Source organism: Barbus barbus (assembly GCF_936440315.1).
Source record: "Barbus barbus genome assembly, chromosome: 15".
In the NCBI taxonomy this organism is placed as follows: Eukaryota; Metazoa; Chordata; class Actinopteri; order Cypriniformes; family Cyprinidae; genus Barbus; species Barbus barbus.
In genome coordinates, this window is record NC_136743.1 from 19,663,174 (window position 1) to 19,679,582 (window position 16,409).

General features: G+C 37.6%; 2 protein-coding genes across 4 annotated transcripts in view; one reads left to right on the forward strand and one right to left on the reverse strand.

The window, feature by feature from the left end:
* The window catches only part of LOC306881215 (kinesin-associated protein 3-like), a 44,313-nt gene extending 33,985 nt beyond the window's left edge, over positions 1-10,328 (forward strand). For all 3 annotated transcript variants that reach the window (XM_079435195.1, XM_079435194.1, XM_079435196.1), the window contains exons 18-20: positions 1,044-1,209; positions 1,554-1,635; positions 9,027-10,328. In XM_079435195.1, the coding sequence (XP_079291321.1) occupies positions 1,044-1,209; positions 1,554-1,635; positions 9,027-9,108 (330 nt within the window). In that variant the 3' untranslated portion in view covers positions 9,109-10,328. The remainder of the gene's footprint in view (positions 1-1,043; positions 1,210-1,553; positions 1,636-9,026) is intronic.
* The window catches only part of LOC306881214 (protein Niban 1-like), a 28,963-nt gene continuing 22,833 nt past the window's right edge, over positions 10,280-16,409 (reverse strand). The window contains exons 9-14 of the mRNA XM_079435193.1: positions 14,377-14,564; positions 13,985-14,131; positions 13,557-13,667; positions 13,335-13,442; positions 12,016-12,127; positions 10,280-11,930 (exon numbers count right to left, since the gene is read on the reverse strand). Of these exons, the coding sequence (XP_079291319.1) occupies positions 10,927-11,930; positions 12,016-12,127; positions 13,335-13,442; positions 13,557-13,667; positions 13,985-14,131; positions 14,377-14,564 (1,670 nt within the window). The 3' untranslated portion in view covers positions 10,280-10,926. The remainder of the gene's footprint in view (positions 11,931-12,015; positions 12,128-13,334; positions 13,443-13,556; positions 13,668-13,984; positions 14,132-14,376; positions 14,565-16,409) is intronic.

The following is a 16,409-nucleotide window of genomic DNA, read 5'->3' on the forward strand; positions in this document are numbered from 1 at the left end:
TTTATAATGTTCAAAAAGGTTTCTATTTCAAATAATTATTTTTTAACTTTCTATTCATCAACGAATCCTAAAAAAATGTGTCATGGTTTTCACAACAATCTTTAAGCACCACAACTGGTTTTCAACGTTGATAATAATAAGAAATGTTTCTTGAGCACCAAATCAGCATATTAGAATGATTTCTGAAGGATCAAGATTAGAGTAATGACTGCAGGAAATTCAGTTTTGGCACAAAAAAATCTGTAATATAATTGCACAATATTACAGCTTTTACTGTATTTTTCAAATAAATGCAACCCTTTTGAGCATAAGAAACTTCTTTCAAAGACAAAACATATTACCAACCCCTAACTTTTAAACAGTAGTGTATATGTGATTTGATTTATATTGTTTATGCACTTAAATAAGTGAGGGCCTATTATGTAGTCACACTTCTCTCAGAAGAGCACTAGTTCAGCACTGTTTCATTAGAGGTTCATGAAGATTGAGGTAGACTAATGTAGACACTCTTGACATGCGTTGGCAAAGGAATCCAATAACACAAAATCAACCGATTTCCCATCTCGCCAAAAAGTGCAGGCCAGGCAGAAAGCATACGTCTGTGGTCAAGATGTGTGTTGTGTGTGGCACTCCACCCAGTCTGTGGGCTCTGCACCTTTAATCACTGACTTCACTGGATTCAACCAGAGCTCTGTTTCTCTGTGGCACCATCAGCAGCCATGGCCTATTGGGAAAACCCTGCTCAGACAGAAGCCCTCATTGTGGGATGAAATATATCTGCTGCGGAGGGTCCGGACGGTGTTAGAAGTCTGCGCAACGGTAAATGGTAGATTGCCAGGTATGACAGTGTTTGGGACCCTCTCACTCACTGGAAATCTCTTGTGGTGAGTTCAAGTAGAGCTGGCACTGAGATATAGAGTGGCATTGCTGTTTTGACAACTTGAAATGTATAAATTTGCACAGCTGTGTGGTATAATTTAGGTTAGAGGGTAGTAACGCATCTCAGGCGAATAAATATACATGTTTGTGTGTGTTCTGCAAAGGAGTATGATGAAGAGTGGGGGAAGAAGATCCAAAGTGAGAAGTTTCGCTGGCATAACTCACAGTGGCTGGAGATGGTAGAAAGCAGACAGATGGAGGACGCTGAGCCCTATCTGTACGGAGATGACCCGGATGCTCTGGAGCAGCCTGATCTCTTCTACAGCACTGGTTAGAAATCACACATACACCCCAAACATCCCTCATGGCTGAGACCACGAAAGACAGTCAGTGTTTTCTTGTCTGCTAACACAGCTTGATTGAGATCCTGTGCCACAACTTGACAGACACAGAAACTTAAAACCTTACATTTAGATTTCCAGATTTTTGCATGGGGATTGTAATGCTGTATTTTGGCTTGATCGTCCGTCGAGTTAGTGTCATCAAAGGCTTGTCGTAGTGAGAGGTTGTCAGGAAGATAAATGAGGAGAGCTGCTGGGTGGAAGTGGCTCTGCTGGGTCGCTGTCTCATACGTTTGTTTGCTCTATATACTCTGTGTGTGTGTGTGTGTGCAGACGGTATGATGGCCCCAGAGCCAGGCCTCAGTCCAGACTTCTACAGCCAGTTCCACTCTCAGAATGGAGACTTCAGCGCCTGGTGAGTGAGCAGCTGTTACCCTCATCAGCTTCCCTTGCATTAAATACATATGTTAAAAAAAACTGATATACCAGTTAACTAAAAGAATTATAAAAACAAGTTTTTACTAAGAAAATCCCTTTGCCACATTGTGTTGTGACTGTGACCCATTTTGTTTCGCCTTGAGTTAAAAGTAGTTTAGAGTACTTAATGATGTCACATCCATGAGCACATATGGCTTGCATATTAATGCATAATGTTGAAGGCAAGCCAATCATAATGGTGCTTATTTACATAAAGAAGTCTTAAAGAGGTACTTCACCTGAAAATTAAATTCATTCATACATTCATCACTCATCCTCATGTCTTTCCAAACCTGTGACTTGCTTCTTTTTCTTCGTTTTTATCTCACAAAAGAACGTTGGGAACAATACTGGAGCGCATCGACTTGCATTTTTGAAAAAAAAAATTACATTTATTTACATTTCTCAAAATATCTTCTTTCATGTTGCACAAAAAAAAAGAAAGTCATACAGATTTTAAATGACATTAGGGTAAAAAGAAGTCAAAAATGGTTATGTAAAACTGATTATGAAGAAACCGTTCAAAAAAACTGTGATAACAGAACTGGCCTTCAGGGGACAAAATCAAATATTTTTCCCGTCCTGGCATCTTCTAGGAAATCTTTCTCAAGCTTGTGTTTTCTACAACTCAGGCCGTTTGCATTCGTATAGTTGCTGTCTTAGGCTGCAAATACCAACCAGTAGTTCATATTTTTTAAGTACTTATATTTTTTGTTACTTTTTTGTTAAAGGTTATTCTTAAAAAAGAAAAAAAAATCCATAATAGCCATACATCGAAATAAGACTTTTGCTAGAAAACACTGGCATATGAAACACTGCTGATGTGTTCATAACATTGGTCCAGTTCTAAGTGATGCTTCCAGTACTCTTACAAGTCATCCTAATGTTAGCGATCTACAGTACAGATAATATTACATCAGTAATGTACTTATATCAGTATAATTCAACAACAATCTTTAATACATCACAAAAATCCACGCAGTTTGCGAGGCATAATAACACAAACATGTACTATATTGAAAACAGCAAGTCACAATCTGTTTGTCGCACAGGCCCTAGACCATCAGGCCATTGTTACTGGACTTGTTTTCTCACACCAGTTTGGTTTTTGGGTATTCATAAAACAGCGTTTTTAAATCTTCTACATCTTTAACTTTTGTAATTTTCTTTTAATCATTTGGACAGTATGATCACAGCTGTTCAACAAAGCGCCAGGCAATATTCCCCTGTCTCTACTCTGTCTGACATTCTCTTTCTCTCTGTCAACGATACTCTTTTGGCCCAAAAATAAACTTGCCTTTCAAGTACCATGCAGCCAAATATATTATCCACATTCCTCTACAAACACACACACACACACATGAGTACAGATGAAATAACATTTCACCTCTCCATCCAATCTTGTGCTCACGTTGACTCTCTAAGCCTGTCAAAGAGCTGATCTGTGAGGAAAGGGATCCCCCACTTGTGTTCGATATGCAGCTCTGATAGTACATACTTACTCTTGTAGTCTAAACTTACCCTAAGCGTACTTGATGCGATCTATTCCACTGGACATGTTTATTATGCACCGTGTGCTTTGTATGGAGAATGCGATTCTCGTTGGCCTGTTTGTTTTGGCTGGGTGGGGATTTGGGCACTTTGCAGACTGACGGCTGGGGCGCTGAGTGCCGCTGGGCTGTCATGTGGGTGAGGATAGAAGCGGGGATCCAGATGGAGGGGCGAGTTCACCAGCAGCTCTTTGTAAAGCGATACATTTCAAATATACACCGAGGGTTGGGGGCCAACATTAGGGTCCTGGGATGAATGGTTTAATTTGAGTGGGCAGCTCTGAGTGACAGAGGTTACCATAATAATCAAATAGAGTTTCAGTCTTTACTTAAGATGCTTGTGAAACGATGTGTGTGAACGCAGGCCTTTTGGAGTGGTTTACTTCACGAGCCAACCTGAGAGACAGGTATTTGATTAACTCGAGTGGTCCATCATGATTCCCATGGAATATCGGTACTAAAATAGTACAGCCATATCAAAAATTGACAGTTGTACGTATGTAAAGCAGTGCAGTTCAGGCAGTGTGACGTACATGAGATTGTTTTGTAACACATTTAATGACAGTTTCATTCTTTAATTTATGTGTATATAAAATCCAGATGGTTGCGTGACTAAAGTCATTTGCGTGCTTTGTATGGCAGAATTTAATAATGATCAAAACTAAGCAATATGATGATCATTAGATGACAACACAATTTTTTTACATATTCTGCTGTTCAAAAGTTAGTAAGATAAATAAGATGTTTATTTGTTTTGAAGAAATTAATACTTTTATTCAGCAAGGACACATTAAATTGATCAAAGTTGACAGTAAAGACATTTACCGTGTATTGTTACATTTAAAAATAAATAAATAAATATTTAATCAAAGAATACTGGACAAATGTAATAAGGTTTCCACAAAAATATTGAGCAGCACCATTGAAGTGATTTTGAACAATATATAAGAAGAAGAAATAATGTTTCTTGAGCACCAAATCAGCTTATTAGAATGATTTCTGAAGGATCATGTTTAAGAGGATTAATTCTTCAAGTTCAAGGTATGTTTGAAATCACCAAAAATCTTACTGGCCTCAAATCTTTAAGGCAATTTATGCCTCTTTGGATAAAAGTAAAAAATAAGGCATAAAAATGTAAAGGGTATGAGTAATATATGCATAATATAGAATGCTTTGGGATTTTTGTGGTGATTGTTCAAAGTACAAATCCAGTACAGATGAAAGAGAAACAAGCGAGTACAAGATCACAATATATTTCAATAACTGTACATAGTATTATCGCACTGCATCCTAGATACCCATATAATAATCACCAGATCCTGTTGATTCCCACCCCTAGAGATTGAGAATGAAGACAGATGAGGTGCTGAATCGAGCTAAAACCGGTCACTCTGAGCGCGAGGGGGACACACTGTCTGCAGATGGGCTTCTGATGTCCTCTAGGAAAACCAGTTCTCTGTGCGTGTCTTTTGTGTGCATGCATCAGACTGACAAATCCGCCTTTATTCAAGCCGTGTGCGCTGCGCTGCGTGTCCCTAAAGCCTTGGGGAGCTTGGATGAGAACACAGGAGGAAAATAGAAAACAGGGATGTGGAGACGCAATCAGGCAAAGGAAGGGGAAGAAAGGGGGTGGTGTTGATTTGACACAGCCAAAGTAGGGCATGTAACTGGAGAAGTGACAGGAACGGGAGATCAAAGCGTGGGCTGGAGAACAACTTGGGGGGAAAAAAAGGAGAAACGGCCTTTTATAAAAGAGCCGAGACCCGAAACACTCTTCTGAGCTATGAAACAATGTCTGGTTAAAAGGGCCTTTTTTTATGGGCACCTTTGGCCGTTTCCCCTCCCAGAACGTCAGGGCTGACCTGGCTCCCTATGAGCTGTCAGTCCCATCCCCACTCAGCTTTTATTGCCCTGTTTTGAAGCCCCGTGCAGGAAGAGGTGACAGGCTGCCTCATAATTGGACAGGAATGTGCTCGCTATGGATCACAGGCCAGGTCAGTCGTGGAAATAAATCGTAGAATAAATTCCCATTAATATTCATTTATTTATCAGACTGGGTTCATCATGTCATTTCCGGGCGTTAATATCATCCCGTAATTAATGATATGATATTAGAAAGTCAGACTCGTAATCCAAAGGTTGCGGGTTCGAGTCTCGGGCCGGCAGGGATTGTAGGTGGGGGCAGCGCTTCAGCGCTCTCTCCACCCTCAATACCACGACTGAGGTACCCTTGAGCAAGGCACCGAACCCCCAACTGCTCCCCGGGCGCCGCAGCATAAATGGCTGCCCACTGCTCCGGGTGTGTGTTCACGGTGTGTGTGTGTGTGTGTGTTCACTGCTGTGTGTGTGTGCACATTGGCAGAGCACGAATTCCGAGTATGTATGGGTCACCATACTTGGCAGTATGTCACTTCACTTAACGCAATAAAACAGCAATAAAACCCTCTGTAGATGATTATACCAAACTCTGGAAGCCTGCATTTCTTGCTAAAGAACTTGCTTTCAAGGAAAGGCCAAGTGCTGAGGTAAAATTTAGGTGTTGGAGTCAAAAACAGAGGCTCGGAGCACCTACAAGTGGCGTCGACCCACACATGAATCCCTCTTACCCGCTGTTCAAATTCAGCCTGACAGATCTGGCAGGCCAATAGGAAAAAGACATATTTTAGACAGCAGAGTGTGTGAGTCGGGGTGCTAAGAGGAGCTGTGTTTGATTACTGGAGGTCGTATGAGGTTAAAAACAACACAATGTAATGTGGGCACATAGGGGCAAAGCAAACAGCTCATAATTTAAAAGCTGTAGGCTTGAACCTGTTGTTTTAGAGGGAGGCAGACCGAGCCAACGGCCAATTTGTTTCTAGAACCGCAGATCTTTTTTGGCTCTCTGCATCCTGAAGTAGTGTAAACGCTTGTCGAGGTGCAAGTGTCACATCTGCTGTTTTACTCTCACTTCTGCACTGTTAAATTCTTAGTTTGTTTCTTTGTTTTAATACTAAATTCATCAGATTTACATGAATAATGTAAAAATGTTGGGACTATTTGAATATTTAATACATATTTTGTAAAAAACAATTTTGTCCCTCGACATACACTGTACATATCGCAGTCTGTATTGTACATAGTCAGTGGCCAGTAATATGCAGAATGTTAAACTAGTATAAAGGCTTAAGAGGTAATGCTTACACTAGCATGCAGAGCTCACTGAATTGAAATCTTGACATTTGGCAGTCTTATGTGGGAGAGTATGCAGCCCATACCATATTGTGGTATCTTGGACAGCAGGTAAAAGTTTGAGGAAGCGTGCAGTTTTCATTTTATACTCATATAATAGATTAATTTTTTTATGTCACATCGTCAACTCAGAATATAATAAATTAATGCACTAACACAATATACTTCAACAAGAGATCACAGAACAAGAATCCACCAACAAAACTAATTGTTGGTTGATTCTTGTTATGCGATATCTTGTTGAAGTATATAGTTAGTGCAGTAATTTATTATATTATTTGTGTTCACTTATTTAACCATTTTAATGACCAGTTATTATTGGTGTCAGGTTATGAAATGTGTCCAGTGTGCTTGGACCACTACCACAGAAATTGATACATTTTATTATTTATTTTTTTTATAACATATCTGTGTATGTGAGAAAATAAATTTTGTCTCAATTAAATAAAATAAGTTTGTACAGCTGACATAAGAGCTGAAAACATATACTGCTATTAATTCATATGCACATTTATAAACCTTTAAAAAAAAAAAAAACTGGGATACATTATAAAATGTTACTCGTGTGGCTAATTTCTTCTGCCTGATGCTTCAAACTCAAACAATCACTAGTAATTTTTGCTATTTAAAAGCCAGCTAGATAATGATTTTAGTGTATACATATAATGATATACAGTGCCCTCCATAATTATTGGAACAGTAAAGACAAAATTGCTCTGCTGGCTGTGGAGTCAAGACATTTACAAATATGATTAAAAGATGAATATGAGACAAAACTACAGAATGTCACATTTTATTATTAGCCGTTTCAACACATACATGTTTTACCAAATAAAAAGAACAGCACTTTTAGAGTTCATCCCACTCATTGATGTGAGCATAAGTATTGGGACAGTTGAACATAAGGCAGATATGAAAGATTAAAAGATATTATTTAGTTGCAGATCCCTTGCGCACAATCACAGCAGTGTATCTGTGACCCATAGACATCACCAGACTCTTGGTCTCATCCTTTGAAATACTTTTCCCAGCCTTTAATGCAGCCAATTCCAATTGTTGCTTGTTTTGGGGAGTTTCTGCGTTTACTCTCCTCTTCAGCTGGTGAAATTCATGTTCAATCAGATTTAAATCTGGAGATTGACTAAATCTAAGACTTTCCATTTCTTTGCCCTTATACATTAATTGACTGAACTGGCAGGGTGTTTTGGGTCATTGTCCTGATGCAATATGAAGCACTTCTCAATGAATCTGGTGGCATTTTCTTGAATATTGGTAGGCAAGATGGTTTTGTACCCTTCCAAATTCATTCTGCTACTGTCATCATACATTAAGTCATCAGTAAAGTTGAGAGGGCCTGTTCCAGAGGCAGCCATGTATGCCCCTGCCATGACACCCCCTCCACCATGCTTTACAGATCAGGCTGTATGCTTGGGATCATTGCAGTTCACTTCACCACATTTTTGCTTTCCCATCACTTAGATAAAGGTTCATCTTTGTCTCATCGGTCCATAAACACAGTTCCAAAACTCTTCTTGCTCACCTTTGTGCTTTTTTGCAAACTCTAATCTTGCCTTTCTATGTTTGGTGCTGGTCAGAGGTTTGCATCTTGCTGTGTAGCATCTGTAATTCTGTGTCAAAGTCTCCTGAGGACAGTAGATTGTCAGAGCATCACTCCAGCTTTGATTTTACAGACACGTCTTTTAGGATTCTTTTTCACAGCTTTTATGATTTGTCTGTCATCAACTATTGTTGTTTTCTCAGCCGATCAGGTCGTTGTTGGTTGCTGGTGTCGCTGGTGGTTTCCAAACTCTTGATTTCTCCATGCCCTTTGTTTTTGCTAGAGCTCTAATTGATTTCCTCTTTTCTTTTAGCATCCAAATTGCTTGCTTTTCTCTCAAAGTCAGCTCCCTCATCTTCATCCTGGTTTGTGTGTCATCATTGAATGCAAGATTCAGAATGCAGAAGTAATGGTTTTAACTGATACGACACATTCCCTGCTTTTAATAACTGAAGAATTAATGCAACAGGACACAGCTGATCACTTAGAAAGACCTGTGAGGCAACTGTTCCAATACTTATGCTCACATCAGATGAGATCAAAAAGTTCAAAAGTGCTGAACTTCTTAGCTGGTAAAACATCTATGTGTTGAATCACCCAATAATAAAATGTGACATTCTGTAGTTTTGTCTCATATTCATCTTTTAATCATATTTGTAAATGTCTTGACTCCACAGCCAACAGAGTAATTTTGTCTTTACTGTTCCAATACTTATGGAGGGCACTGTATGTATATATGCATGTATATGTTTATTAACTATAGTTAATATAAAATTATATAATTATATATGTTTTTTACAATTTACAATAAAGTTGTTCTAGTCAAAAACACTTGATGAATTAATGTCTTGTGGCAGCATTTGACAATACAGAATCTGAATGCTGTTTCTGCCATCTCTCATGATAATATATATGAAAGAATGCCATCTAGTGCCGCTTAGAGGTAACCTGATCAACAGAGTTTATGCTCACTTGATTCACATCTTTCTTCAGCAATGGAGCCGACGGACGTCCTGCCACTGCCTACGGCTTTCGTCCTGACGAGCCGTTCTTCCACGGCTATGGATCCACCTGATGGAGCTGCTGCATAATGCCATCTCGCCGTTCACTACAAGACCATGACTATCTCCTAGAAAACTCAAACGCTCAAACCAACCAATCTCTTCCAGAAAATGCGAGCCCACCCTTGGATTTAAAGCCAGGTTTAATAGCGAGACCCCAGTAAAATGCTTGGTGATGCTTTATAATAATTTTTAATTATTCATTAACAAAAAGATCAGTAGTTCATGTGCATTCAAATATGTAAAATCTTATTTTATATTCAAATGTTTATATAAGTTATAAATGGACTTTTCTCATTGTTTGAATGTGTGCAAATATGTTAGGCTTTGTGTAATCATGCTGAACAGATTATTTGTGTCCATTACATTATCTTATATAATGTATTATTTATGAAGGATATTATGAAGTGCTGTAGTTCAGGTGGCTTAATTTAGGTTTAAGATGTCTTAATCTTACGATTTTAGAGACATACAGGTTACAATTTAATTTGCGTCATGCTTCTACCAGTAAAACAACTGACTTATTAATGACTGGAGTTAGATTTTAGTTTCAAAATAGTCTTTATTTATACATTTTATGTTTTTTTTTTAGGTTTTAAGGAGTGCACTTTAATAGTATACAGTATAGTCATTGAACTGGAATGAATCTGTTCTCATCTTCATAATCACTAAATAATAATCAGCTAAAATGTTACCGATTTATCCTGTTCTCATTAACCAGAGTTGACTGCATAAATGCATAAACTTCATTAACGGCTTCATAATGATGTAGCATCACTCACTTTATTCAAAATATCTTGCACTAATTGTCATGTATAACAAAACTATATACTGTGTCTGTAAGCTTATATAAGGAGGTATTATTCCTCTATTTATAGATAGATATTTATGAATTATCTACCTAATAATGTCCAGGGCTCATTGCTGTGAAAATGGTTGAGTCTTATAACAGTAAGGTGCTAAATGCTGCCTCTGGTACTATTTTATGCTGTTTTAATTTGGTTATGTTTCTGATTAAGATGTAGCATGTGTCTGTTCATTTTTAAGTCTCATTTTACTGTAATTTAATTTTAATTTATCGCAATGAATTCAGGACCACTCTATATTTCCAGACACAAAATGTGCCTCCTAACATCTTGGCCTTTGCTGCTATAATGATCCTGTGAGTTTGACAAATTAATGTGAATTGACCTTAAATGCAAACAGAAGAAATAAAACGATGCACTGATAAATTGTCTCTGTTTTGTGGAAATTTATTTAACAGACTCTTACTGTGATCTTATGTACAAAGGTACTGTGTCTCATTTTCAGAAAATCTACAGCATGGTACAAAATAATTGTTTAGTGATCTCGTTATTTACTCTAAAGAATGAGTTGTCTGTACAAACCAGCACTACACATTAATAAATTAGTCCACCAAAAAACATTTGTGTACCATCTAAAAATGTAGAGTTTCTATTTATTTTTTTGGTCATTTAATTTTCCTCACATTTAAAAAAAAAATTAACGTTAAAATTAAGTATTGAAAATACTGTGCAAGTACAAACAGCCCTCTGTATATATATTTAATCATTTATATGCATATGTATATAGTTTTTTGTTAATATGTTATAAGATAAAGTGTTACAAAAAGAATTCTGTTTACATAGTCACTTGGTTTCTATGCGAGTCAAATTATTTTTTACAAATTCATAAAAAATTTCAATATTTAGATTATTACTGAAAATAGAAAATGTGTATAAAAAATGATGTAACTAAAAAAAAGAAAATATTAAATGCAAACACTGTTGGTATAGTTGATAAAAACACACCAGAACATAATTTAAACCGTTTTAAGGCTGGTTTTCAGCACAAGGTCTCACTACATCCTCTACCTCGATGACCTCCATGATGAGATTTCTGATAGCCTGCACACTGTCAGCAGTCTCTTCCTGGGAATCTGTGCTCACAGGGCTAATCTGGTTCTCCGGATCTGATGTTAAAGCAACAGCACCCCCTACCAGACCATCAGGAACCGTGTGGAGAGGAGGAGAAGCATCCACAGCAGGCCTGTCTTGTGTTTCATTTCTATTCTCATCACTAGAAGGTGCTGCCTCACATGCCTTGTTATCCACAACAACGTGCTCATCAGAAACACTGGCATCCACAGCAGTGTCTTCAACACATACGTCTGGGAGAACCTCAGCATTGATTGTCAGGTTAACGTCAGGTTGGACGATATGTACAGATTCCTCTTTGATTTCAGACTTAGGAGGACTTACACTTTCACTTTCTTCATCTGCTTCCACATTTAGGGTTTCAGAGGCGATAACGAGAGGAACAGGAGTTTCTTCCGCTGTTGAGTTGGGATAGACTGCTTGGTCTGTGCTAACAGAAGATCCTTCTGTAATTTCATCCTTCTCTTTAGAAGAAGGTGTCTCTGGTTGTGAAGATGAATCTTCTGCAGATAAGATGGTTTCTGGTTTGGTTGAGGACACTTCAGTCTCTGAGACCTCTGGAATGGGTGATGAATTATTAGGTAATGTTGGTTGAGTTGTTTCAGAAACATTTAATGGTGATGTAGGTTCTGGAGAAGATACTGTAATCTTCACTGTAGGAATGATTGAAGCATTGTGTGTCTGATGGGTGTCTTCGCTGACGAATCCTCTTGATGGAGAGGTGATCTTCTGCTCTGCTTGTTGAGAGAAAGCCACAGAGGCCAATACCTGTGGTGGGCTGGAGGGGGCAGAGAGGGGTGGCGTGCGGCTGTCGGCCAGGCTGCTTTGACTAACACACTGCAGGTCAGTACTGTCAGCAAACAGGTTGTTCTTCTTCAGACTGGCTGCCTCCTTCACCACTGTACAGCAAAAATATTAACAAATATGTTGATGTTGGTATTTTGAAGTTATTCATATGTCTCAGACACTCAAAACAAAGTTTACCTTTGTTAACTTCATTATTCAAAAGGTTGAGCAGTATGTTCTCGTAGACATTCTCCACTTGAACAAAGTTTGTGTAATCGGCAAAGACGAACTGTTCAAAATTCTGAAGCTCCTGCAAAAAGAGAAACAAATTCAGGGAACATTTCACACAAAACTACCCCTAACTGAAAGTGGTGACTAATCACCACTGCATTTGTGCAAGAAGATCAGACAAAATCGTGACAGGCTGACCATTGCCAAATGCATTCATTTGCACAAACACATCATATTACTGTCAGCAAAGACAGAAACCCAAACGTGGACAGAATTCCGTATTACAGTATCTTGAAAGAGTTTCCTGATAGTGTTTACAGTGCTGTAAAATTTTACTAATTGAGTCTGATTGCTGAATGATTGACTCTAATGAACTGGCTCTTTTTTAGTGAATCAAACACATACAGTGCTGCCGGCAAAGTCCAATTCCCGAACAAACGGCTCAAATGTGTTGGTTGTTTTTAGTGAAATAAACACATAAAGCAAAGCCAGTACAGTCTGATAACCGAATGAATGACTATAAAAAAATATATTTTTAAGATACACACATTGTTTTGTCAGTAGTACTTAACAAGTAATGAATATATTGCCATATTTTTGTTTAGTATTGTTGTTTAGAATATAGTTAAAGGGTTAGTTCAACCTAAAATGAAAATTCTGTCATTAATTACTCACCCTCATGTTGTTCCAAATCCGTAAGACCTTCGTTCATCTTTGGAACACAAATCAAGATATTTTTGATGAAATCTGAAAGCTCTCTGACCCTACATTGACAGCAACGCAACTGACGCATTCAAGGCTCAGAAAGGTAGTAAGGAGATCATGGTTAAAATAGTCCATGTGACATCAGTGGTTCAACCTTCATTTTATGAAGCTACGAGAATACTTTTTGTGCACAAAGAAAACAAAAAAAACAACTTCATTCAACAGTTTATTCTCTTTCTGGGCCTTGAACATGGTAGTTATGTTGCCTCTATGCAGGGTCAGACAGCTCCCGGATTTCATCAAAAATATCTTAATTTGTGTTCCGAAGATAAACAAAGGTCTTACAGGTTTGGAACAACATGAGGGTGATTTATAACAGAATTTATAGGTAATTTATGACAGAATTTTCATTTTGGGGTGAACTATCCCAGAAATAAACATTAAAATAAACCAGAAATATTAAATACTTTACAATTTCCATTCCATTAATTTAATCAGAGAAACAGAGCTTGCTAGAATAACTCATCATCATGCATTTTGTTAAATGTTCAATTTAAAAAAACAAAAAAACACTTGCGTACAGTTTTGCAGGCAGGAGCCAGGTTTCTCTTGATGGCTGGCAGAGTGATGTCAACCAGGGCCTCTTGGAAAATCTTCTTCCTTACTGTGCTGCTGTCGTAGTCAAATTGCTACAGTGGAAAGCAAAAGATTCCATAATGATTGTCAAATTCATTAGACTCATTCTATTGTCAAAATGGTGTACTGCTGATTGTTTACACTTTGTAAATGTGGGCAAAGCCAACCTTGAGGACACGCAGCTTAGCTTTCTCCATGACTGAGGCCTGTTTGTCAGGTTTGTCCTTTAAGGCAGACTGAAGCAGGAGCTCAAATGTGTACACAGCATTCTCCATCAACTAAAAAGAGTGGAAGAAATAACAGGCATGCCACAGTTCATTTATTTTCCCATGACCTGTAGAGGGAACCAAAGTTCATGACAAGATGAGGCAATGCTCTCCATTGACTTCATTTTTGGTGGAGCAGTCTATATGACATATATGATTCCAGTAGTTGCATATATCCACTACTAAGGTCTGAAAAAATGTGAAAAGATTTATGCAATTACACTTCAGTCAGAATGCCAGATGAAGTATTTCATTACATGAACATAAAACAAAAGCCCCACCAAGTCTAACAACGCCCAGTCACTCTAAAAGCTGCAGATGATGCCCACCTGCTGCATTTGACTCTGGGTGCAGTGAACTAATTGTGTCGAGTTGGAGAACTTGAAGCGGTTGCGAAGTTCCTGGAGCTGTTCCTTCAAGACGTTCACATGCTGGTAACAGTCCTCCATCCGGTCACGACCCACCTGCTGCAAAGCCTACGAACAGACAGGCATGACTCATGACAACTCAAGGGAGTCTGAGTTCAGATGATCTCATGTTATTCCAACATGATCTAATCGCGTCCAACACTTCACTCTGCTCCCAATGGAAAAAATGACCTGATTTGCTTTGTGTTGTGTAATGTAGCCTTGGCTAAATGTTGAAATCAGCAGATAAATATTAATTTTAAGCACTTGTGCCAAAATGCTGTATTATAATGTATAAATAAATGCTCTCTTACGCTCTGAAGTTCCTCTGTGACTCCCCCCTGAGGGAAATCCTTGCAGATTCGGGTCAGCTCGTCCTCCAGCAGCAGCCTCACGGCCTGGAAGCCTGTGCTGACCAGACCCATCAGCTCCTCCAGGATTGAGGTCAGGTATGGAGCCACGCTCTCTGAGCAGTATTTCACAGCTGGCTCTGATACTAGAACTTAACACACACAGAAAGATTCAAGATTGTGCAGAAGAACAGAAGATAGATTTGGTATCTCACTCACTACATTTACATGCATAAGAATATTCCAATATATTAATCAAAATTTGTAAGTAAGTGTCATGTAACGTGATTGTCTCAATGTAATATAAGTCAATACTCCAGCTGAAGGTTTATTTATATTGAGCTTTATATAATACAGATTGTGTCAAAGCAGCTTTACAGTGTTAAACAAGAAAATAGTATGTCAATAATGCAAACAAAATTCAATTGTGCTTTAAAGCAGCTCTTAAAAAAAGAGGACAGTAATAATCAGTCAATGTTTTAGCATTAAACAAGATTTTATCATCGTTATGAGGACTAGGGCATTTTAGCAAAATGTTTACTCATTTCACAAAATTGTAATATAGTTACCACTCACTAGTTTATTTTAAACATATGTGACCCTGGAGCACAAAACCAGTCTTAAGTCGCTGGGGTATATTTGTAGCAATAGCTAAAAGTACACTGTATGGGTCAAAATTATAGATTTTTCTTTTATGCCAAAAATCATTAGGATATTAAGTAAAGATCATGTTCCATGAAGATATTGTGTAAATTTCCTACTGTAAATATATCAAAACTTATTTTTTGATTAGTAATATGCATTGCTAAGAACTTCATTTGGACAAATTTAAAGGCGATTTTCTCAATATTTTGATTTTTTTTTTTTTTTACCCTCAGATTCCAGATTTTCAAATGTATCTCGGCCAAATATTGTCCTTTCATAACAAACCATACATCAATGGAAAGCTTATTTTTTCAACTCTTGTGATGTATAAATCTCAATCCTTATGACTGGTTTTGTGGTCCAGGGTCACATATTATTTGGGTCATTCTTCATTTGTGGTGGCAAGTGGTGTCCCTCTACTTTACAACAGTTGAAATAAACTGTAAATACCAATAAATTATCAAATGTTTGCATGTTTGTATTCTGTAGGGTAAACACAATTTGTGCACTATTAATAGTTAAATTTTTTGTTTTAAAATACATATTTAATTGAGTTTGAGAGATTGCATTTGTAACAAAATATGCATGTTCCCGCCATACCTTAGCGAGGTATCATGGAATGTAATTGCAACATTTTTAACACAAATAAAGTGGTTATAATGTGAATATAGATTGTAACATGTACAATTTTATTAAATTGTTTTAAAAAATACATATTTTGTTATATTTAAGACAAAAGTTGTGTCCCCCAAATTCATGTCTGTGGTGTTACCCCAATGGATTTTGCCCCTTTAAGAAAAGGGGGGAATCTATTTGGACTACTTCCTGTGTGTAAAGGTCATTGCAGGTGCTGGTTGATCTGAGGGGTGCATTCTTTCTTATTCATTTTCTTAGATTTAGCTAAATTTCTGACATTTTCATGTGCCGCACTTTATTAGTGCCTGTGGTGTTATGTTGATAACTTGCAGATTTTACATATTTTAATTCAAAATTTTGATAAATACATACTTATTAATATTTCCAAAATGTCCCCTGATCTTGAAATCATCATGATGGCAGCTTCCATTGTAGAAAAGTCTGGATTTGTCTGTGGTGTTACGGCATTATACGTAATTATAACACCACAGACTTTATATTGCAAGTTACGGGCGGTGTTACCAGAAAAGACAGTAACACCACAGAGCCCGTAAATTGCAATATAAAGTCTGTGGTGTTATAATTACGCCTGTGGTGTTACTTCAAAATGACATAGACATTAGTGGCTGTGTCACCGGTGTTTGATTGAAATTATTTAAAAATCTAAATGTTCTTAAGCTTTTATTTTAATGGATATAGCATATTAAACTCATTTT